Raw genomic sequence first — 24,451 nt, 5'->3', positions numbered from 1 at the left:
GATTATTGCACCTTGGTTACTGCCCATTAATTATTACAGTTATGGTCACAGTTACAGTTACAGTGCAGCATTGTAAAATCTGATAGCAGCAGGAATGAATGACCTGCGGTAGCGCTCCTTTTTACAGACTGGATGTCTAAGTCTGGCACTAAAGGAGCTGCTCAGCTCCTCTACAGTCTGGTGCAGGGGGTGGAAGGTGTTGTCCATGATGGATGTGAGCTTGGACAACACCCTCCTCTCAGCCACTTCCTCCACCAAGTCCAGAGAGCAGCCCAGGACAGAAGTGGCCTTCCTCACCAGCTTATTCAGCCTCGTTCTGTCCCGCTCTGCGCTGCCAGGAGCCCAGCAGACGACAGCGTAGAGGAGGGCTGAGGCCACCACAGAGTCATAGAAGGTCTTAAGTAGGGGCCTGCTCACGCCAAAGGACCTCAGCCTCCTCAGGAGGTGGAGGCGGCTCTGGCCCTTCCTGTACAGAGCATCAGTGTTATGAGTCCAGTCCAGCTTATTATTGATGTGAACACCCAGGTATTTGAAACTCTCCATAGTTTCTATGTCCTGCCCCTGGATGTTCACGGGGGAGTGAGGTATATTGCTCTGAGAAGGGAAGTATGGATGGAGGGGAAGTGGTGCTTATGACAAGTTTCTTTAAATATGGTTGTATCCAATCAGAGTGAAGTCAACCTGGTAGATCTGCGTATCGTTACCATAACAACCCTGTTACTGAGGAGGGATGTTTGGCCAAAAAAAAACTACACAATGATGTTATTTATTAAAATGAAATTCTTTGTAAAAGTTACATATGCAGCAATATCAACTACATGAAATGGTTTATACTGTGATTTCTGGCACCTTTAGGTTCTGTACTTAATAATGTGATAAAGGGGAAAGCCATGCTAAACTGTTTAAAGAGAGATAAAGTACAGATTGTGCTTATTCAAGAAATAATTAAATGATGAAGAACACAGAAAACATCTGAGTTCACTCATCGTGCTTCCATGAAGAGAAAGCAAAGCTGAGGTTCTGTTCTGACCCAGCTTCTGGTCCGCTCTTTGTGGTGGACCTCCATGAACATCTCCAGCTTTAGGAGGAGCTCCACCCTGTTGGTAATGAACTGTTTCAGTGATGAAGAAATGTCTTCACAGAGGGAGGAAGAGGAGAAGCGTTGGTGTGGAGGAGCAGAGGTCCTGCTGTGCTGTGTGTCAGAAGGTCCTGATGGACCCGGTCTCTACCAGCTGTGGACACTGGTTCTGCAGACAGTGCATCACGTCATACTGGGTCCAGTCTGCTCCATCAGGACCTTCCTCCTGCCCCCAGTGTGGGAAAAGACCCAGAAGAGGACCTGCACTGCTGGCAGCCAATCAGAGCAGCTGTGCTCCAGGTGAGACTGAACATCTCTAATCAGAACTTCCTTCTATCGTCTCTGTTGGACTAATTCCTCGTCTTTAGTTGGCATTTGGGAATCTAAGTGTTTAAGTCTTTCTGGGATTGATTATTTCACCTGAATCTCTGGATTTCCAGCTGCTGTAAATGTAACACCTGTGTTCAACCCAACAACCTATTGGGTTTGCTTTGAAGTGGTTCTGTTTTCAGACATTTGTGCTAAATGCATTAAAACTGAACATCTCCTTAAAGTTGCTGCTCATTTTGATGGAAACAAAAAGGTGGAGAAAACAACCTGCTGCACTGCTGCTTTACAGAAAGAGGGGAGGAAAGTCTGAGAGACAGAAACCTTTATTTCCTCTGACAATAGATCCCAGATTACAGCAGATATATTTGTAGAAACATGAAATATTTCTATCTGCTGTTTACTTCTAAAGGACCAAATCAGTCCCATGTCATTTCTAATCTGTAATTATTCTCTAAAAACATCCAATCCAGTCTCTGAGGGAGAAAAGCATCTGAAATGTGAACACTACCTGATCCAAGGAGCTGTTTCTCTGGCAGATTAGAGCATTTCCTCCAGATTTTCTTCATTAAGGCTGAAAATGCTGCCAGGAAACTTTTTCTGTCTCTCTGCCTCTTCTGTAGCTGCTGTGTTTGTGGGAGAAGGTCAGATAGAAGCAGAGAAATGTGGACAATGGTGACCTGATGCTAAAGAGTTCATGTTGCTGAAAGCTGCTGCATGTTTCTGTCAGCATTTCTTCATCTGATCTGCTTTGTGAATCAGATCCTGACAGTGAACAGATACTGGCCACAAAGCAGAGGCAGAACTCTGCTGTCTGACCATCTAACAAGGTTCTGCTTCTAAGGATAGATCCTATTGGTTAGCATCACATCATGTGGACTAAGAGACCTTCTAATGATGACACCTCCTGATGTTCCAGATGTTTCTGCTCCAACTTCATCACTAAATCAGTTTTTTCCTTCAGTTGTCTCTTCTTCTCTGTTCCAGCAGATGTTGTTCTGCAGGAGGTTCTAGAGGAACATAAGATCAGTCTGAGGAGGAGATGTGAACGTGTGACTGAAGGAAGTGATGAACCAGGAAGTAGAACCCTCCTCAACAGGATCTACACTGATCTCTACATCACAGAGGGACAGAGTGAAGAGGTTAATACCCAACATGAGGTGAAGCAGCTGGAGAGAGCTTCCAGGATCCAGAACCTCCATGACTCTCCAATCAGGTGCCACGACATCTTTAAAGCCTTACCTGACCAACATGGAGCCATCAGAGTGGTTCTGACCTACGGCGTCGCTGGTGTTGGGAAAACCTTCTCAGTGCAGAAGTTCACTCTGGACTGGGCCGAGGGCTTGGAGAACCAAGATGTCCGTGTGGTGGTTCTGCTGTCGTTCAGGGAGCTGAACCTGATCAGAGGTGAGCAGCACAGTCTTCTCACGCTGCTCCATGTCTTCCATCCAACCCTCCAGAAGCTCCCAGCAGAGCAGCTGGCTCGCCACAAACCTCTCTTCATTTTTGACGGCCTGGATGAAAGCAGACTTTCTCTGGACTTCAAGCACAGTCGGCTGGTTTCTGACGTCACACAGAAGTCATCAGTCGACGTTCTGCTGACAAACCTCATCAAGGGGAACCTGCTTCCCTCGGCTCTGGTCTGGATCACCTCCAGACCTGCAGCGGCCAATCAGATCCCTCCTTCATGTGTTGCCAGGGTAACAGAGGTACGAGGCTTCAGCGACGCCCAGAAGGAGGAGTACTTCAGGAGGAGGTTCAGTGATGAAGAGCTGTCCAGCAGAATCATCTCCCACATCAAGACCTCCAGGAGCCTCCACATCATGTGTGGAATCCCAGTCTTCTGCTGGATCACTGCTACGGTTCTGGAGAACATGTTGACCACGGAGCAGAGAGGAGAGCTGCCCAAGACCATGACTGACATGTACTCTCACTTCCTGCTGGTCCAGACCAGGAGGAAGAAGAACAAGTACCATGGAGGACATGGGAGGAGTCCACAGGAGCTGATGGAGGCTGACAGGGAAGTTCTCCTGAAGCTGGGGAGGCTGGCGTTGGAACATCTGGAGAAAGGAAACATCATGTTCTACCAAGAAGACCTGCAGCAGTGTGGTCTGGATGTCACAGAGGCCTCGGTGTACTCAGGAGTTTGTACAGAGATCTTCAAGAGAGAGAGCGTGATCTTCCAGAAAGCAGTCTACTGCTTTGTTCATCTGAGCATTCAGGAGTTTCTGGCTGCAGTTTACATGTTCCACTGCTTCACCAGCAGGAACACAGAGGTGGTGGAGAACTTCCTGAGAAAAGATTACACTAGCAGGAACTACCTGGGACAAGAATACAGTGAAACATCTCTGGATGACTTCCTGAAGAGAATCATGGACAAATCCCTCAGCAGTAAAAATGGCCACCTGGACCTGTTTGCTCGCTTCCTTCATGGCCTCTCTGTGGAGTCCAACCAGAGACTCTTAGGAAGCCTGCTGGGTCAGACAGAGAACAGTCCAGGAACCATCCAGAGAGTCATCACTAACCTGAAGGAGATGAACACTGGTGATAAAATAAAGATTTTATTTGCCAGGAGACATAGAATCTCTCCTGACAGAAGCAGCAACATCTTCCACTGTCTGATGGAGATGAAGGACCTCTCAGTTTATCAGGAGATCCAACAGTTCCTGAAATCAGAGAACAGATCAGAGAAGCTCTCAGAGATCCAGTGCTCAGCTCTGGCCTACATGCTGCAAATGTCAGAGGAAGTTCTGGATGAGTTGGACCTGGAGAAGTACAACACATCAGAGAAGGGACGACTGAGACTGGTTACAGCTGTGAGGAACTGCAGAAAGGCTCGGTGAGTCCAGATGTCTTCATTGACTAATGCTGATTCAGCATTATTGCCGTCCGGTTTATTCTTCATTATTCAGTCGGTTCTGGACGTATTTGGACCTTTAACTACTTCCTTCATACTTTGGAGTATTTCAACCATCAGATTTCTAAATCTTCAGCTCATTCAGGTCAGCTCTGCTGCAGCTCAGACAAAACAGCCCAGATGAGCGGCATGGTTGAAAAGCCTTGGTTTGTCTGCTGTTCAGTTCCTAACCTCTAAGTAATAGGTTAGCTTACATTGTTCTCTGAAACAGTCCACAACTATGTTTGTCTCCCAGTGTCTACGACTGTCACTGACATCTTTAACCCTTGGAGTAAGCCCCCCCCCCCCCCCCACTGTGTAAAGCCACATAGGTGAGCCCACAAGAAGAGACATCTGGCTTTATTTGCACTTCAACCATTGTGTAACAAACAGTTGTCTGAAGGCAAGCAGGTTTCTAAAGCTGACTGCAGAACAGAGGATGTCCCTAAACAGAACAGACACGGAACTCATGGTGCAGAACTGTCTCTGTCTAAATCTGCCTCTCCAGCACCCCTACACCAAGAAACAGGGAAGGAGCAACATTTTCATTTTTAGTTTTATTTAACCAGGTAAAAGACCATTGGGGTCAAGAACAATAGAGAACAAATGAACAGTGTTAAAAGACAGCAATAAATTCATGGTGTGAATAAATGACATAAATAAGATGATAAACTAGTTCATAGTTTAAAATTAGTCTAAGTAAATCCATGCTAACAGCAGTTAAAAAGGTTTGGGTGTGATATTTAACAGTATTCTCTCACAACCCTGTCCTGTCTGATCATTTTTAATAACATTTGAGTTTAATCTAACTGAATTCTCCACCCCCAAAAGAGGGTTCCATTATAGTAGATTTTTATCGGATAATGCTGTATCAAAACTTAAAGAGTCTGTCCCCTTCTTAATATCCTCAGTATTGCAGAAATGCCCTGTAGATGGCAGCATTGCTGTTTCTTCCCATTCACAAATCGATACCTTTGCTAACAATGTGACTTCCTCATTGCGTTCTGCATTAGACAATGTAGCTCCCTTGAAAAAGAAGGTGATTATTCACAGGAAGCTGGCTCCTTGGTTTAATTCAGAGCTGCGTTCCTTGAAGCACAATGTTAGGAAATTGGAGAGAAAATGGCGCTCTACACACCAAGAGGAATCCTACTTAATCTGGAGGGACAGACTATTGTTGTATAACAAGACCCTCCGCAGAGTTAGAGCAGCATATTTTTCATCATTAATTGAAGAGAATAAAAATAATCCTAGATTTCTCTTTAGTACAGTTGCCAAACTTACCCAGAGCCACAGCTCTGTTGATCCATCCATTCCCTTAGCTCTCAGTAGTAATGATTTTATGGGATTCTTCATAAATAAAATTGATGCCATTAAAAATAAAATAATTGGCATCCTCCCAAACATGATTACCTCGTCCTCAGTAAGTGAGGCAGCATTGGAGGAATCTTTAGAATCTGCGCAGTGTTTGAACTGTTTAGAAGCAGTAGAGCTTTCTGAGCTATCTAAAATTTTAGCTTCATCTAAACCTTCTACCTGTATGTTAGACCCAATCCCAACCAAGTTGTTTAAGGACATATTCCCTTTGATCAGTGGCACTATTTTAGACATGATTAATCTATCCTTAGTACATGGATATGTACCACAGGTTTTGAAAGTAGCTGTTATTAAACCTTTACTTAAGAAACCTTCTCTTGATCAAGATGAGTTAGTAAATTACAGACCTATATCTAATCTTCTTTTCTTATCTAAAATTCTTGAGAAAGTAGTTGCTAATCAACTTTGTGAACATTTACAAAGTAATGACCTACTTGAGGAGTTTCAGTCAGGCTTCAGAGCTCATCATAGCACTGAAACAGCTCTGGTGAAGGTCACTAATGATATTCTCATGGCCTCAGATAATGGACTTGTGTCTATACTTGTCCTGTTAGATCTCAGTGCTGCGTTTGATACAGTTGATCACAATATTCTCCTACAAAGACTTGAACATACTGTAGGGATTAAGGGGAAAGCATTAGGCTGGTTTAAATCTTATCTGTCAGACAGATTCCAATTTGTTCATGTTAATAATAAATCTTCCTCAAACTCTAGGGTCACCTGTGGAGTACCACAGGGTTCAGTCCTTGGACCAATTCTCTTTACTATATATATGCTTCCGATAGGCAAAATTATCAGACAGCATGGGATTAATTTCCACTGTTATGCTGATACTCAGCTATATTTATCCATAAATCCTGATGAATCCAATCAATTACTTCGACTGCAGTCATGTCTTGATGACATCAAAAGCTGGATGACTTTAAATTTCCTGCATCTAAATTCTGACAAGACCGAAGTTTTAATCTTTGGGCCAGAGTCCTCAAAAAATAAACTTCTTAACCAATCACTTAATCTGGGTGGCATTAACCTGGCCTCTGGTAATAAAGTAAAAAATCTTGGTGTTATTTTTGACCAAGACATGTCATTTAAATCCCATATTAAACAGGTTTCCAGAGTTTCCTTTTTTCACCTCCGGAATATCGCCAAAATTAGAAACATTCTGTCCAGGAGTGATGCTGAAAAACTGGTCCATGCATTTGTTACTTCAAGGCTGGACTATTGTAATTCTTTACTATCAGGAATTCCACAAAATGCAGTTCAAAGCCTTCAGCTGATCCAAAATGCTGCAGCAAGAGTTCTGATGAAAATCAACAAGAGGGATCATATTTCTCCAATTTTAGCTTCCCTTCATTGGCTTCCTGTTAAATCAAGAATAGAATTTAAAATTCTTCTTCTAACGTATAAAGCCCTTCATAATCAAACTCCATCATATATCAGAGCTCTGATTACCCCGTATGTTCCTAACAGAGCACTTCGCTCTCAGACCGCAGGTCTGCTGGTGGTTCCTAGAGTCTCTAAAAGTAGAATGGGAGGCAGATCCTTTAGCTATCAGGCTCCTCTCCTGTGGAACCAACTCCCAGTTTTGGTCCGTGAGGCAGACACCCTGTCTACTTTTAAGACTAGGCTTAAAACTTTTCTTTTTGACAAAAATTATAACTAGTGACTCATGTTACTCTCAGCTACCTTTATAGTTTTACTGCTATAGGCTTAGGTTACTGGAGTATATCAGGATCTAATTTTCTCACTATATTGAGTTCTACTGTTCTTCAATTATGCATTATGTGTTGTCATTTCTGCTTTAACTTTCTGTTCTCTCTCTTTTCTCTTCATAGTAGGTACACCTGGTCTGGCGTTCTGTTAACTGTGACATCATTCAAAGAAGACGGCTCACCCGCTACTACCATCTAATGTAGAACAGATTACTAGATCAATGTGTGCTTCTGTGCTTTTTTGTTTCTCTTGTTGTGTCTCTGTTCTGTCTTCTGTAACCCCAGTCGGTCGAGGCAGATGACCGTTCATACTGAGCCCGGTTCTGCCGGAGGTTTTTTTTCCCGTTAATGGGTGGTTTTTCTTCCCACTGTCGCTTCATGCTTGCTCAGTATGAGGGATTGCAGCAAAGCCATGTACAATGCAGATGACTCTTCCTGTGGCTCTACGGTTCCCCAGGAGTGAATGCTGCTTGTCGGGACTTTGATGCAATCAACTGGTTTCCTTATATAGGACATTTTTGACCAATCTGTATAATCTGACCCAATCTGTATAATATGATTGAACTTGACTTTGTAAAGTGCCTTGAGATGACATGTTTCATGATTTGGCGCTATATAAATAAAATTGAATTGAATTGAATTGAATATTTAATCAGAGTGAGACCTCCTATCTTGGTCAGATCTCTGCATAAAGGTTCCTCAGAGAAGTGAAGCCTTGTGTGGAGAAGTTTTTCATCTTGTTGGCTGTCTAGCTTCACATAGTCTCCTGTTGTGAGGACAGCAGCAATAGTCCATGACAAGCCAAGCCTAACAACACCACAGTGTCTCTCAGGAGCCCTTTGGCTTGTTCCACTATGTTATGGAGCTGGAACAGAGTTAGAAGAGAAAGATTTCAGCTAACTAGATCCGCTACACCTCTCAACTTTTAGGGAATGTTAAGAGTGAGATTATGTTAATTTTTTGGGCTGGGGGAGCGGTGGAGAATGGATCCAGTCAACTGCGTCTCATTTTTAACTGACTAGACATGGAAGTGGAGATGTTTTCCTTTGGTTTAAAAGTGAAAGAGGTGTGTCAACACCTTACTGTCCAGTTAGTGGGTTAAACAGAAAAACACAAAACTGTTCTCCTGGGATTTTTCCAACATACCAAGACTGCCTGATATGAGGAGAATCACGTCTGTTTAATCTCTATTCACAACATTTACACTCAATATTGCACCTTCTTAACAAGTAAACGGCTCTGTGGTCCATGTCAGATTTCTGAGGAAAATCCAGTTTGCTCTGATTTTGGCTCATCTGCAGAAATTATGTCTGCTTCAACCAAAACTCCACCTTACTGAGTCAATTCAGCTGCTGCTTTATTCTTGTAAAATAGATTTTGTTACTAGATACACCCGCATGAATGGATCACATGAAACAGACCCCACATGTACAAATACTCACTGAATAAAGTTATAAAGTAGTTGTAAGTTTCTGCCGGCATTATTACACTCCTTTTTTAATCAGAATCAGAAATACTTTAATAACTACAGGTTACTACATGGGTTACTACATGCTGGTGCTAAATCTCACTGCAGAAAATGTAAATAATTTAATGGCAATAAAATTAGAACCCTGAAAGATGTGCACATCTCTCAGTTCTTCCATAGCAGGACTGCTCCTCTGAAATAAAAATATGCTATACAGCTCTTTAAAAAAATCCATGTTGTAATTTCATGCAATCGGGCTAAATCAGTTTGATCTAAACTAAGAAATCTAAAAGAAATTATGCTGTAACTTGATTCTTTTATTAAGCCATGTAGCTTGATATAACCTCAGGTTTTGGACATTTATGTTGCTCACGGGGGTCAAGTGAACGCTGCAGCTTTTCAAGCTCTGCGTCTCACAGGTTATTAAGTGACTGTAGAAAAAACACTAATTGGTAACGTCTGGCACCAGCATAATTTATACTTAATGATAGCGGTGAGGAATCAGTGAGGTGGGAACATTGTCCACTAATCTACCATTTTAGTGTGTGGTGGCACAAGTGAGTCTAGAGTCAAGACATCTATCAATTTTAATATAATTATGTAGATATGATGATTACTATTATACGCAATATTCATCATAAAACAATAAATAAACCAAATGTTTTTGAACTTGATAATTATTGCACATTAACAAGCTGCAACCAGCTATAAATGGTTGTAACAAAATCTTCTCTTGCAGCAATATATCAAGCTAAAACAGACTTTGTAGTAAATGAAATAGGGCTCCCTCCACTGCAGACAGCAGCAGGTAGAATGTACTTCAGCTATTATACCACTGAAGAAGTAAAGTGCTAAACTAAGTCAGCCACTGGTAAACTCCTGCAGCGGAGAGCATGCTCGGAAGAAAAGCTGCTTTATTGATGCAGTTGTAGTAACACACTGTGTTCTAGTGGAAGTAACGTAATGCTGTTATCTGTTACATTAAGTCATGACTCTCTTTACTAAATGAAAACTGGAGCCTCCTGTTTTCTTTTTGATACATTACCAGTAATTTTACCCAGTTTGGTCACTTCCAGTAAAAGAAAGAGGCGTCACTTGTATGTATAGTTAGAGATGATTTGGAAGTGAGATGAAGCCAAAACAACCATAGTGTATTATCACTAGACTCACATATGTCTAGAGATAATCTGGTGATAATTTACATAGAGGAGATGGCCAAATGCTACCATGGACATCCAGATAGATTTAGTCCGTTCTGTTGTTTTACTCTATATGATCTTTCTTCATCTTTGTGGTTAAATGAAGCTTTAACCAAAGCAGAGACACAGCAGCTCTGCAGTAGAACCAAGACCTGAAGAGACTGAAGAGATTCTCTGTGTGGGTCAAACAGGACATTGATGTGAAGAGCAGATGTTCATCTGATAATGACATCACTGTTTAGTCATCATCTTTTAGTCTATTTATCAGTGTTTATTAGTCTGATTTAACTACAACTGATCTGATTCTTTCTCTCATCACAGATTAGTGGGCTGTAGTCTCTCATGGACTGAATGTGAAGTTGTGGCCTCAGCTCTGAAGTCCAACCCCTCCCTGACTGACCTGGAAATAGATCAGATCGATGGAGGGAGAACCTTTGGAGACTCTGAGATGAAGCGTCTCTGTGAGATCCTGGAGACTCCATTCTGTAAAGTAAAGAAGCTGAGGTTGGTTTTATCTTCACTGCTACTTTAATACTTATTTTAATTAATAATTTTGTTCTGACATTTTTTCTTTCCAGACAACCTGCAGTCCAAATGTTTTGCCTTGTCAATTATTTATTTTCTTCTTTGATATTTTCAGTATTGAACATTTAACACTTAAAATGTTTTGGACTGAAGAACAAAAATTAGGAAAATAAGTCAAATTATGTGATTTATTGATGGAGATGTTTTAATTTGATTTGGGAAAGATTTAGACAACAAGATCAGATAATTAGGCGCCCGCCTATGCATTGAAAATGCATGGTGGAGGCCTTATACTATGCACCTAATAAGGGTTTCTTTAATCCTTTTTATTCTTCCGTCACCGTTAATACAGCCTGAACCGTAGGCTGTACCCCCACAAACTATATATCAAAAGGTGCGTCTCGATGCCGCAAAGTGTTTGTACTTGACGCCATTTAAAGTTACCGTGGTGACAAAATTAACCAAAGACCACTTCTCAAAACCACTTCCTAGACACAGTTGACCTCTCCATAATACAGAGTTCAGCATGGCACTTTTTTTGGTACAGTGGTTTAGGTGTTGGGCTGGTGCACCAAAGGTCGCAGGTTCACAACCCGCTGGGGGTACCCAATATTTTTATTTTTTTTACAAGTAACAAATAAATAATTTGAACAACTGATATAAATGAACATCCCTTTCAGACAGCTTCCTCTTGCGTCCACAGTTAATCCTGTTGGATGTGGTTCGTCCTTCTTGGTGGTATGCTGACATTACCCTGGACACCGTGGCTCTTGATACATCACAAACACTTGCTGTCTTGGTCACAGATGCAAGGCAAGACAAGGGAAATTTATTTATATAGCACAATTCAGTCCTGAGACAATACAAAGTGCTTTACATGATTAAAATATAGCAAAATAAACACAAGTAGGAATAAAATGTAGATAGAAAATAGAATAAAAGCAAGTAGAGATAGAATGTAGAAACAAAGAAGAGCATTAAAAACAGTAAAACAGTTTAACTAGAACAGTCAAAGGCAATTTTAAACAAATGTGTTTTTAATCTTGATTTAAAAGAACTCAGGCTTTCCGCACTTTTACAGTTTTCTGGAAGTTTGTTCCAGATAAGCGGAGCATAGGAACTAAATGCTGCTTCTCTGTGTTTAGTTCTGGTTCTAGGTATGCAGAGTAGGCTGGAGCCAGAAGACCTTAGTGGTCTGGAAAGTTGATACACTGATAACAAATCTGTAATGTATTTAGGTGCTAAGCCATTTAGGGATTTATAGACTAACAGAAGTATTTTAATGTCTATTCTCGGATATACAGGGAGCCAGTGAAGGGACTTTAGAACTGGGGTTATGTGCTCTACTTTCTTAATCTTAGTGAGGACGCGTGCAGCAGCGTTCTGGATCAGCTGCAGCTGTCTGGTCCACTTTTTAGGCAGACCTGTGAAAACACTGTTGCAGTAATCAATTCTACTAAATATAAACGCATTGATTAGTTTTTCCAGATCCTTTTGAGACAACAGTCCTTTAATCCTGGAAATGTTCCTCAGGTGATAGAAAGCCGACCTTGTCACTGTCTGTAAATGCTTTTGGAGGTTCAGGTCTAAGTCCATCACTACACCCAGATTTCGGGCCTTATCAGTGGTTCCTAGCTGAAGAGACTGAAGCTGTGTGCTAACTTTTGATCTCTCCTCTTTTGGTCCAAATATTATTACTTCAGTTTCGTTTTTATTCAATTGAAGAAAGTTTTGACACATCCAGCAAGATGTGCACAAACAATTTGTCCTCCTTTGAACTCACCCATGTCACCCATAATGTTGTGTGCATTGCAATATTTTGAGCAAAACTGTGCTCTTACCCTGCTAATTGGACCTTCACACTCTGCTCTTATTGGTTCAATGTGCAATTAATGATGATTGGCCACCAGGCTGGTCCAATTTAGCCATGAAACCTCCCACACTAAAATGAGAGGTGTTTCAGTTTCATTGTCCAACCCCTTTATATAGTGTATTTCACTTACTGAATTGAGTTACTGAAATAATTGTCTATACTTTGATTTATTAAGATTTAATTCTAGTGTTTATGTAAGGCAGAGGTTACAAATGTAAACGTTACAACCTTTTGTCTGGACCGTTTTTGCCTTTTCATCTTTCTATTAGAAATGGCTCTAAGAGAAGAGGTGGAAACAACGCCCCCAAAATGACGCTTGTGGCCAAAAAGTGTATTACGTTAGTAGTGGTTTAGGACTACCATAGCAAATGAATGGCAAACGCTGACTGTCGGCTGTCGCCAATTAGCTCATTAGCTGCGTCTCAGATCGATATATGCAGTTTGCATCTCTGCAGACACAAAGTTTTCCTGATCAGCAGGTTTTGATGAACACAAATCCTTTTCATTTAGAAGATTTGATTTAAAATCCCCAAGCGATGAGAGCCTACGACCAAGGAACTAAGAAAGCTTTGCCTTTGACGGTTACGCGCACCACCAGACGGGCGCCTTCTTCAACTTCTTCAGAAGTTGAACGATTCTAGTTTAGCTTTATTTTTCATTTCTTTGTCACATCTTTACATGAAATATTAATGTTTGTTCCTCCAGAGTAGTGCCAGGATTGCATTCATACACATAAACAAGTAAAATAAAAATAATAAAATAGCTAAATATCTAAATAATGAATGTTTGAGAAGAACAAAGAGGGAAAATATAAACTAAATCAAAGCGACGGCACCAGCAGGTTGCATGTTCTCCCTGTGCATGCATGGGTTCTCTCTGGGTACTCCAGCTTCCTCCCACAGTCCTAAAACATGACTGTTAGCTTAACCGGCCCCTCTAAATTCTCCTTAGGTGTGAGTGTGTGTGTGAATGGTTGGTTGTCCTGTCTGTCTCTGTGTTGTCCTGTGATAGACTGCTTACCTGTCCATGTGAACCCCGCCTCTCAGCCACTGACAGCTGCAGATAGACACCAGCAGCCCTCAGGACCCCAGCAGGGATAAGCCTGTTGGAAAATGGTTGGATGGACGGCACCAGCAGGTTCCAGCAGCTCAGCTTTGTCCTGAAGCTGCTGTTCTGTTGGTGCGGCTCAGAGAGGAACCGTCCTCTTCAGTCTGACAGCTCAATCAGACAGAACCAGAACCAGGACCCAGCAGTGTGGTTTTTAAAACTACAGCACAATATTGAAAAGTAAAAAGCTCTACTGCAGCAGACGCTCTCTGGACTCAGCGGTACCGTTCAGCAAAAAGCCAACAAGTTTGAGCACCAAGAAGGAAACCAAAGAAAAACTGAAGAATCATCATTTCTATTAGTCTGCAGACCATTTCTGCCTGGCAGACCATGATCCAGAGGAATATCTGGCTCCAGCTGTTCTCCTCCATCCTTCTCCTCCCAGGATGTAAAAAAGGAGATGCTGGGAGGCCCATCAGCCCGGATGCTCTGTTGGCTCCTCACTTTAAATCGGCGCTGGAGAAGATCCAGAAGAACACCGAGGAGTCAGAGACGCTTCAGGACCTGGTGAGGCCTCGCTCCGGGCCGACGTCCCTCGCTGGTCTGCCGGCTGCTTGGAGCACCGTGGCCAGCGTCAGGAGTTCAGGTGCTCCACGGCTCCTGGACCCTCCCTCTGCACCTCCATCAGCCTCCTCCTCCTCCTCCTCCTCCTCCTCCATCAGCCTCCTCCTCCTCCTCCATCAGCCTCCTCTTCCATCAGCCTCCTCCTCCTCCTCCATCAACCTCCTCCTCCATCAGCCTCCTCCTCCATCAACCTCCTCCTCCATCAGCCTCCTCCTCCTCCTCCATCAGCCTCCTCTTCCATCAGCCTCCTCCTCCTCCTCCATCAGCCTCCTCTTCCATCAGCCGCCTCCTCCTCCTTTCCTCCCTCTATCCCGCTTCTCTTTCCCTCTCTCCTCTCCTCCTCTCCTCCTCTCCTCCTCTCCTCCTCTCCTCCCTCTCTCCTCCCCCTCTCCTCCTTCTGTCCTCCTCCTCCCTCTCTCCTCCTCTCCTCCTCTTCTCCTCCTCCTCTCCTCCTTCTCTCCTCCTCACAGACTGATCAGCAGAGGCTCCACGCTGCACCTCCTCTCTCCTCCTCCTCTCCTCCTCCTCTCCTCCCCCTCTCCTCCTCAGACTGATCAGCAGAGGCTCTACGCTGCACCTCCTCTCTCCTCCTCCTCTCCTCCTCCTCTCCTCCCCCTCTCCTCCTCAGACTGATCAGCAGAGGCTCCACGCTGCACCTCCTCTCTCCTCCATGGTGTCAGGGTGCTGTCTGTTTGCTCTGGTTCTGGGTCTGTTCCCACAGGTGGTGTTGGTGACTGTGGGGGTGTGCCCCACACCTGCGGCTCATCTGGAGGGGATTCCACTGGCTTAATAAGCAGTGCTGAGACAGATGGAAGACGCCGGAGCCTTAACCAGTCGTGGTACGACGTGGCCTGACCAAGTCCTGGAGTCCTGCTTTGTGAGTCTGCTTGATTCTACTACTTTGGATTAATTTATGGTTTCTATATTTTTATCACAGTTGCATGTGCTTGGATGCACTTACCTGTCCTGGAGTTTTGATGAAGGGTGTTCCAGTGGTCTTCAATGCTCAGATTTTGCTCTGGCGCTCCCCCTCAAACTTACTGGCTAAGACCCAGTCGGGGTGAGGTTCCTCTTCCCGGATTCCACGGACGCTCTTCACTTCCTGCAATCCATCTGTCTACCGCCTGTGGAGGTTGCCTCAGGTTCCTCGCCAGTTTCCATCAGCCACCCTCCAGTCACCACCCACACACCAGAGTAGACACTAGCTCCCTCGGCACTTACTCTTCCCAGTTCATTGTTCTCCGACTAAGGGTAAGCTGCGCACTATCTGGCTCCATCTCTGGTTGCGACGCATGACTCATTATTCCCTCCTCCCTTGCAGTTAACCCTGCCCAGACGTTCAGGCCTCGATCCCGGTGTCTAGCAGTCTCCATCTTGTTTTGCTTCCTGCTCCTATATTAAACATCTTAAACTGTGTGTTGGCTTCCCGAACTATTTCTGCATGTGGGCTAGATCCTTAAAAAACATGACACATGGTCCAGAGGAGTCATGGAGACGGTTCTAGCATCTCCAGAGCAGAGCGCTGCACCTCCTCTCTCCTCCACGGTTCAGAGGAGTCATGGAGACGGTTCTAGCGTCTCCAGAGCAGAGCGCTGCTCTCCAGTCAGAACTGCAGGAACTCCTGGATAAAGACGTCATTTCCAGGGTTCTCCACGGGGTTCTATTCCCTTTATTTACTGGTTCTGATCACAGAGAGACGGTTCCACATGCTGACAATCAGACAGCTGCTGGAGAACGTTCACCAGGTTCTCCTCCATAGATCTGAAGGACTACTTCCATGTTCCATCATCCCCAAACAGAGGAAGTATCTGCGCTTCTCCTTCCAGGGGATTCCCTGTCACTACAACCTGTCGTTGGGTTCCTCTCTGGTTCCACGCACGTTCTCCAGATGCCGCTGCGCTCTGCAGGGATGAGAATCCTCTTTTATGTTGAGCACCTGCTCTTGCTGGCTCGGTCCAGAGAGGAAGCGGCGGTGCAGACCAGAGCTCTGGCTCCACAGCTGACAGAACTGGGTTCTCCATGAAGTGGTAAAAGTTCTGTTCTCCATCCCAGCTGCTAGGAGCTAAACTGGGCCACCATGAGAGCCCAGAGCAGATGCTGTCAGCGCTGCTCCGCCGGGTCACACCTCCACACAGTGACAGCTCTGTCCGTCATGCGGCTGCTGGGGATGATGTCAGTAGCCCACCTGCTGCTTCCGCTGGCTCTGCTTCATATGAGGCGCCTGCCTGCAGAGATGCTCCACCCGCCTGCGCAGAGACCCTGTGGCCAGAAGAGGCAGAGGATGACTGCAGTCCCTTCGTCAGTGGGAGCCCACCTGGCCCACTGGGGAAACCCCCCCACTGTGTCAGAGGGAGTTCCCCTCAGCAGACCTACTTCACACGTCCCGGTGTTCACAGACGCTGTCAGGCTGGGAGGAACGTGTCTGTCCCAGGTAGTGGCAGAGAAGTGGCCACACCACATGTCTCTCCACATAAAGGTGCTGAAGCTGACACAGCATTTTGCTCCTCTGCTGCGGGACGAGCAGCTTCTGATCCACACCGACAACAGGCTCACAGCAGCGGCATAAAGGGGGCGTGGCTCAGCTCAGCTGCTGAAGGTGGCCAGACGGCTGCTGTGCTGAAAACGCCCCAATCTGCTCTCCATCAGAGCAGTTTAAATCCCCGCTGTCCTGAAGAGAGGAGCACCAGAGGGAGACTGGACCCTCCATCACCACCTGATCTCTCAGATCTGGAGCAGGTTCTGCAGGCCAGCAATGGACTTGTTCTCCACACCTGAGAACGCTCAGTGGTCGCTGTGGTTCTCCCTGAGCCTGAAGGAGGATCCTCCTCTAGGAGTGGACGCCTTTGCTCATCCAGGGCAAAGACACACAAGCTCTAGTTAAGAAGATACCAGGAAAAGATGCAGTTTGTTACATAATGCTTAAACATTTAAATGATCTCTGAATGTTATTTTAAAACTGTTTAATCTGGTGTGGGAGACGGGGATTATTCCTGCAGCATGGAAACAGTCAGTTATAATTCCTGTGTTGAAGCAGGTAAAAATGCAGCAGAGCCTTCAAACTATAGGCCTATAGCTCTTGAATCTCAATTAGGGAAAACAATGGAGAGAATTGTAACAGAATATCATCTTTTCTAGAAAGTAAACATTTATTCTGTCCTTTTCAAAGTGGTTTTGGTAAAGGGAGAAATACGATGGATGCGGTTCTGTGCCTGGAGTCAGAAGTAAGGGAAGCTCAAAGAAATAAAGAAATAGTGATAGCTGTGTTCTTTGACATAGAAAAGGTGTATGAGATGTTATGGATGTTATGGATTAAATTAGAAAAACTTGGCATAAGTGGTAAGATTTCTAACTGGGTTTTAGATTTCCTGTTTGGTAGAGAAATATAAGTTAGAGTTGGGGCTGCTTTCTCTACTAGATATATTGTTGAGAATGGTAGCTCACAAGGCAGTGTGTGTAGCCCAATTCTTTTTAATATTATGATAAATGACATTTCTGATGAGCTAGATGGTAGTATAGGAAAATCTTTATTTGCAGATGATGGGGCCCCCTGTCGGCGGGCGTGCACCAGACACACAGAGACCCACTGAGAACATGTGAGCCCAGCAGCAGAACATGGGATCAATGTTCAGTGATCAGGGACTGAAGGAGCAGAACTTTAAACAGACGCCATGTTTCCTTAGAGAAAAGCCTCCATGCAGGCTGCTGCTTTAGCTTGAAGATAAATCCAGAACAATGTGAGCTGAAACTCTGTTAAATGATCCATGTTTAGAACATTCTGGCTCTGAGAACCACTGTTCTAGCAGAACCCTGAGCCAGACTAGAAGACAGCAGCATTTTAAACAGACGCCAGAGCCATCAGACTTAAATATCCAGCAGCAGCAAGTGATCATGGATGGATTTATGTTCAAGTAGAGTTTATTGTTGGCTGCTAATCTCCAAGCTCTAGTGCACCCCCCAACCCTAAGCCCAGAACATCTTCATCACCAGCTGCCACTGCTGAGAACCACACCTTGATCTGGACCTTCACACGTCATGATAATGTCAACACCAAGTTGGACAGCTCAGTGTTACAGTAGGTCCTTTCACAATTAGAGGGAGCTAGCGAGTCAGAACCCAGGGAACAGAGAACAGATCAGATTGAAATGGAGGGTTTTTATTTCTCATAAAAACCAGTCTCTTAAAAAAACACAATAAAACGTTTTCTTTAAATAATCTAAAATCAGTAAAACAACTAAAAACGGGAGGCTTCCAGTCCAGGATAATTGTCCAGCAGCAGAGTCCACAAAGGAAGTGAGTTCTTAGTTCCACCCCGCAGCCGTCTCAGGATTGGTCCAGTTGCACCGCGTCCTTGCTGTGGTCCGCCCCCAAGCGCCTCTCACTCGCCACTGGACTCCTGCAAACACAAACACACGCTGGCCACCCTTTAAATGTTCTGCCAGCTTCCTTTGGCAAGTCTGTGAAACAGCTGATAGGCTGCTTCCAGGCACACCCACAACTCCACAGGTGGCCATCATCAGGCAATTTGTCCTCAGAGTTCACAGTGGATGAAAACACCACAACAATAAAAACATGCAGTAAAAGAGAAATCATGCACACATATTTACATAATCACACCATCACAATAAAACAAATTTCCACTGTGTGACAATAACATGTTCTGGTTCTGCTGGCTTTAACTCTTTGAATCGGTTCTACTGGATCACATATCAGACATCAGTTCATCATGTTTCTGGGACTTTTACATTCAGGGGCATTCATTTCCTACATTTTATCATTTATTTGTTCATGTTTCAGTTTTAACCTGCATCCTGGTGGCTTCAACTCACATCTTTGTTTCTTTATTCAGATTGTATCACTGCAGTTTGCAGATCAGCTGTGATCATCTTGTATCGGCACTGAAGTCCAACCCATCCCATCTGACAGAATTGGACCTGAGTAACAACATAAACCTGAAAGATTGTGGAGTGAAGAAGCTCTGTGGTTTCCTCCAGACTCCCCTCTGCAAACTTCAGACACTGATGTAAGACTCCATGTTTTAATTCTGATATGTGTGATGTGAAAGTTGTGTTGACACTAAACTGCATACATCTGGTTGATATTCTACTGATCCACACTGAGGATCTTCATGGTAAAGTCTGCTTTCTTCTTCACTGCTTTGCTCCAGTTAAAGTTTCTTTCTTTTTCTAACTTCCTGTCAGGGAAAATGTAGCCAATATGGCCCCACGCTCTGTCTTGATCACAAGGGGGAGCAAACAACTCAAGAACCCAACCAGTGAAACAGTCCAGTTCAAGATGATTTATTCCACAGAAGGACAGTCACAGCAATAGTGGCACCATAAAAGAGTCCTTTTCTTCTTCCTTTAAAAACAGCAATTAACCAATTGTCTTAAAAGTCACCAACTAGGACCAGGGGTTGAGCTCCACTTAGAAATGATGCTCCTGGTGGAGGCCGCCCATCTGCAGCACACCTTCTTCGATCCCCAGCTGAAAGAAACAAGTAGGAAGACGCCAGCCTCTCTGCTCCAAGATCCTCTTGAAGGACTTTCATCCGACCAATACTTTATTCCAAGCAGAGTGCTACTTACAGGCGCGGGCAGAGGCTCCCTCTGCCCTGATCCTCTGTACTAGGCCGTCTGTTCTGGCATGCAGATCCCACCTGCTCCTTTGCTCGGCAGTGTGTCGTTCTCCTGCAGGGTCAGCTTCTGCCTGCCCTTCTCTTCAAGCTCCTTTTATAAGCCTTTGGTGACACCTGGGTGCAGCTGTGCAATTAGTGAGCTCCGCCTCCTCAGTCAACCAGCCTCAGCCCATTGTGTTTGGGTTGTTAAAGGGGAAAGCAGAAAAACCAAAACAATCCAAGCATGCAAAACACAACAAACAACTGAAAATAAATACAAAAGAAACATATTTTCCCCTGTGTAACAAAAACATGAAACAATGAGCTAAATTTCAGTTTAGAGTTGCAGCTTTTATCCAGAACTGAGGAAGAGGAAGAGAGAAGCAATAAAATAGTGATGTTTCATTTATTTGAAGGTTTTTAATCTCTTTAAACCTTCATCAGGTCAGTTTTTCTCCATTTTCTACATGATGATTTTAAAATAATTGAATAAGTGGATCTAATTCAGCTGAAAAACAAAGTTCAGATCTTCTATTGTAATAAATCTTTGCTGAGTTTGTTCCTGGAATTGGAGCCAATTTTTAATGTTGTCTCTCTGTGTAACTGAGTCTGAGCCCTGATCTCAGGTCAGAAGCGGACAGCATTGGAACCCCCAATGTGTATAAATGCCCCTCATGTGAAGCGGCTCAGAGGGGATTCAAGCCAGTTTAGAAAAGGGAATTTCAGCTCCTGGAATCTGTCTGACAGGAACAAATCTATAATCCCCGATTGATGCGTCAGCACTGTTAGAAGCTCTGCAAGGATTTTACTGACTAAAACACTCAGACACAACATGTCACAGTACCAGGGGTCCGTTCTTCGTACGTTGCTTAAAACATCCGAGATCAACTGACACATCCAAGATGATTTCATCCGGCTAATCATGATCCGGCTAATTGGGTTCTTTGAACACACCTGTTGTTTATGATTAGTATGGCTGGATTGAGTTATCTGAGACAACTGCGCGTTCATGCGTTTGTTTAAAAGGGGAAATGTATCGATAGTAGAAACATTGATCAGCAACGCTGCTATTGGCTGTTCAGCATGGCCAAAGAACGCCCACAGTTTTTCTCCCAAGCAGAACACGAGCTTTTAATGGAAGGTTATGCCGAATTTGAGTCATTAATTAAAACACCTCAAAGTCTGTTAAAGCCAGCAGAGAGGGCTGGCAAAAAGCAGCAGACAAATTAATGCTTAAATACTGTCCATGGTAGATGTTTCTATCACATTCTACAGTATGAATTTTTGCATTTTAATAATTTAATATTTACTTTGTTCTTTGATATCAGAGCCTCCACGGGACCCACTAGAACATGGGAACAAGTAAAAGTGAAATACAAGAATATTCTACAAAATGGTAGCCTTTAATTATTATAGTTTATTTTAAAAAGGCACTTGTTATGTCAAGAGATCCACATTTCGGTGTCATTCCTTAGGCACGGGAAGTAAAGGATGCGTGCAAACTGGGAATTTTAATAAAAAAAAATCTTTATCCATAAAAAATAAAAAATCTTCTTTTTCCAAGTCATCCACAGTTTACACGGTAAAACTGTATTGCTCCGTGGCTAGATAATGCATCCATAGTTTTTTCTAATACAATATACGGCTCGACAGGAAGCAAGCCTTTCAAAGTAAACTAAACTTCACAATAAAATGGCCCGAACAAATCTTCTTACTGAATATGATAAAAATAAAAAGCAAACCATCATACAAATAACTTAAATATTTTAGATTTATGGCTCTAACACCACTTTTTCCTCTTTAAAAGCCACTGTTAAATGATGTGTTTGTCTGTTTATAACAGCCACCAAGAAAATCTCTCTACAATTACACTGTCCCGCTGCACTAAAGGATCCTGTCTCTTGCGCAATACGCAATTAATTCGAAAAACTGCAACAGGTTGCAGTCGTAAAAATGGACATGGCTACGGCAGACTTCCCTATCTCCTCCGCTTATACAGCAGTGATCTAATCTTGTTTACATGAAATAAGCCTGCTCTGGAGCAGGTTTAAGCTGGCGCACATGTTGCTATGACAACAAGTGCAGGAAGTCTTTCGAAGAACCAAACGATCCAAGATCATGCCAAATCGTCAACAATGAAATCCTGCTAACTGAGTTAGCGACGTACGAAGAACGGACCCCTGGTTCTGCTTCTGGGAGCTTCAGCTCCTAAAGTCAGTTTACATGAAATATTCTCCATCACATCATGTTTTTATGGCTGTGGAATCATTAAAATAGTTTTTTATCTGCATTAATCTCCATTTGTTCATATTTGCTCCACAGTTGCTGCTGACTTGTTTGTTTTCTGTGAAACTTGAATAATTTGGCTGCAGAAGCTGAGTTTGTATTGATGGAGCTGCTGGTGGAGCTGACAGAGGTGAAGAGCTGAAGTCAGCAGGGCTGTCATTTAGAAAGCTTGTTGACACTAAATGTAGCTGAAATGTGCATACGCCACTTTCCACCAGAAGTTAGGATCTCTAAAAATGAACTTGAGGGGAAAATGTGTGGTCCTCATGCCAGCCCTGACCCAGGCGTACGCTCATTTTGGAGACGGGGAAACTAGAGACGCAGATGGTGAAGTGGTGAATTACAGCCAACCTGCATGAGGATTCCTCTCAGACATTCACTTTCACTCCATATCAGACTTTAATCAGAGATCATCTTGATCAGAAGCATTAAAACCTCAGTATTATTCATTCTGCTGTTGGTGACTCTTAAATCCATCTGGGACATTTCAGAGAAATCTAAATGCCCATAAGCCATCTTAAATCTTAAATCAAAGTCTGCTAACATCTTCTCTGGGTTTTCTACCTTCACATTCCTCTCTTCAATGATCACCAGGGTGATGTGTTCCACAGATTATTGTGACCAGGTGAGCAGCAATCACTTTAATTGCTGCAAACAGTCAAACACACTCGTGCGTAATGCTGCTGGCTGGATGCATTGGCACTGCTGGAAGACCGTGCAGATGGAGAATTGAGGAAACGCGCTTTCAGGGATCAACTATTTCCTGGCCAATAATGAGGACGGGCCAATATCCTGCTTCTGACTCCCAGCATGCATTGTGCTGTTCCCCACAGGGGAAAGTGGCTCCACCTCCCTGTGAGGAGCTGAAAGGCAGCTCTCCAACCCCCAGAGAGCAGAGAAGGAGGCTTTCTGCTCACACCCAGGCAGTGCTCACCTTTTTAGGCGGGGGGTAATAATGGGGGGGAACCTCTCTCCTCTGAATGTGGATCTGAACCCACAGCCACAGGGGAATTTCAGCACGGAGCACAGCGTGGTTTACTTTTTAACAACTTATTTTAACAGCTTCTTAACAACTTGTTTTAATGTGGACAACATCTGAGCTTTTACCTCTGATTTCCACATTTAATAAACGCCTCTCTGAGAAATCTTCCCAATGTTTCTTTGCTTTTTCTCCGTGGCTGCCACGTCACCATGATGAAAAAATGATCAGCTGACACATTTTCTACACATTAATATTCATGAGGTGCTTTGCATCGAGCGTTTCTGCTTGAATCTGGGCATGTAGAGGGCAGAACCTGAGCCAGAACCTGGTACCAAATGTATCGCTACAGCTGGGATCTAGAAAGGAAAATGGCTGCTGCTGCGCCTGAGCATGGTTTTATTAATCTGAATATTTTTGCCATACTCCATTTTCTTTTTCTTGGCGTTCACTTTTAGTGCGGATTCCACACAAACTTTATAAATGAGAGCCAGGACTGTAAAAACTGCTAAACAAGTTTTAACTATTGAAAGTTCTGATATTGTTGATTGTTGAAGAGCTGAAGTCAGCTGTTCTTTATTGAAGCAGCAGCTTGTTGTCATTAATATTAATGAGAGTTCTTTAACTGGTTCTGTTGGACTGTTAGAACCTGCACCCTGGTGACTTCAGCTCACATCTTTGATTCTTTATTCAGATTGAGGTACTGCAGTTTGTCAAAGATCAGCTGTGATCATCTGGTGTCGGCGCTGAAGTCCAACCCGTCCCATCTGACATACCTGGACCTGGGAGGAAACAACCTGAAGGAGTCAGATGTTTAGCAGCTGCAGGATCTTGTAAAGAGTCCAGACTACAAACTGAAAACTCTGTAAGTAGATGGTTGGAGTGAGTCCAGCTGCTGTCAGCAGAACTGTTCTGAACCCAGTTGGTACCAAAGCAAAGATCCAGTGTTTCCAGTAAAGCTGCAGCTTCTCAGTGGGAGGAGAATGGTGACAGGATTCCTGATTGGACACAAAGACAACAATGAGCCAATCAGAGGAGCCAGCAGCTTGTTGTGTTCCTGTCTTTGTGTCCATGTGAAGATGACTTGTTGTGTTCATGTCTCCAGGAAATGCAGCTGGATTCCAGCTGACAGCCTTCCACCATGTCTAGAGACAGTGGTCCTCATTCATCAAGCTGTGGAGCATCAGATCTGATCTCACAGTCTTTGTTCTCTCATTTCAACAGGAAACAGCTGATCAGTTTCATCTTAGTCACAGCTCTGAGATCAGTCTGACTGCAGCCTGCAAATCACTGATTTCACAGCCCATCATTACATTTAGTCACCATGTGGTCTTTCTACAGAGCAGAAGCTCTGCTGAAGTCCACTCAGCACATCTGGACATGTGTCCTTCTCTCACTAGTTTCATCCAGATGTGTTCAGGGACAGCCTCCATGTTTCTTAGTCAG

At 43.8% G+C, this 24,451-nt stretch overlaps 1 protein-coding gene and 1 long non-coding RNA gene across 4 annotated transcripts; one reads left to right on the top strand and one right to left on the bottom strand.

Annotated features, from left to right (window-relative positions):
• Positions 1 to 1,167: 1,167 nt before the first annotated feature.
• Positions 1,168 to 23,826, top strand: LOC118557843 (NLR family CARD domain-containing protein 3-like). Of its 2 annotated transcripts, XM_036128298.1 has the most exons (5): positions 1,168 to 1,378; positions 2,396 to 4,244; positions 10,379 to 10,561; positions 18,973 to 19,146; positions 23,700 to 23,826. In XM_036128298.1, exons 1-5 carry the CDS (start codon positions 1,213 to 1,215, stop codon positions 23,821 to 23,823), a joined length of 2,496 nt encoding a protein of 831 aa, XP_035984191.1. In that variant the 5' UTR covers positions 1,168 to 1,212; the 3' UTR covers positions 23,824 to 23,826. The 2 variants fall into 2 exon arrangements, with proteins under 2 accessions (XP_035984191.1, XP_035984192.1); XM_036128299.1 differs by lacking the exons at positions 18,973 to 19,146; positions 23,700 to 23,826 and adding an exon at positions 11,286 to 11,314 and having other exon boundaries at positions 1,170 to 1,378.
• LOC118557900 lies at positions 19,403 to 19,859 on the bottom strand. 2 transcript variants are annotated; one of them, XR_004928095.1, is made up of 2 exons: positions 19,708 to 19,859; positions 19,403 to 19,610 (listed from the first exon to the last, which is right to left on the bottom strand). It is a non-coding gene; the product is annotated as an uncharacterized LOC118557900 (long non-coding RNA). The 2 variants fall into 2 exon arrangements; XR_004928096.1 differs by having other exon boundaries at positions 19,712 to 19,859.
• Positions 23,827 to 24,451: the final 625 nt, after the last annotated feature.

Source organism: Fundulus heteroclitus, chromosome 24, assembly GCF_011125445.2.
Source record: "Fundulus heteroclitus isolate FHET01 chromosome 24, MU-UCD_Fhet_4.1, whole genome shotgun sequence".
In the NCBI taxonomy this organism is placed as follows: Eukaryota; Metazoa; Chordata; class Actinopteri; order Cyprinodontiformes; family Fundulidae; genus Fundulus; species Fundulus heteroclitus.
This window is presented reverse-complemented; position numbering and strand designations above follow the sequence as displayed.

Coding starts and splice junctions, on each gene's coding strand:
- LOC118557843 (XM_036128298.1), top strand. CDS start 1,213: ATGGACCCGGTCTCTACCAGCTGTGGACACTGGTTCTGCAGACAGTGC. Junction 10,562..18,972: donor TGTAAAGTAAAGAAGCTGAG/GTTGGTTTTATC, acceptor TTCTTTATTCAG/ATTGTATCACTGCAGTTTGC. Junction 19,147..23,699: donor TGCAAACTTCAGACACTGAT/GTAAGACTCCAT, acceptor TTCTTTATTCAG/ATTGAGGTACTGCAGTTTGT.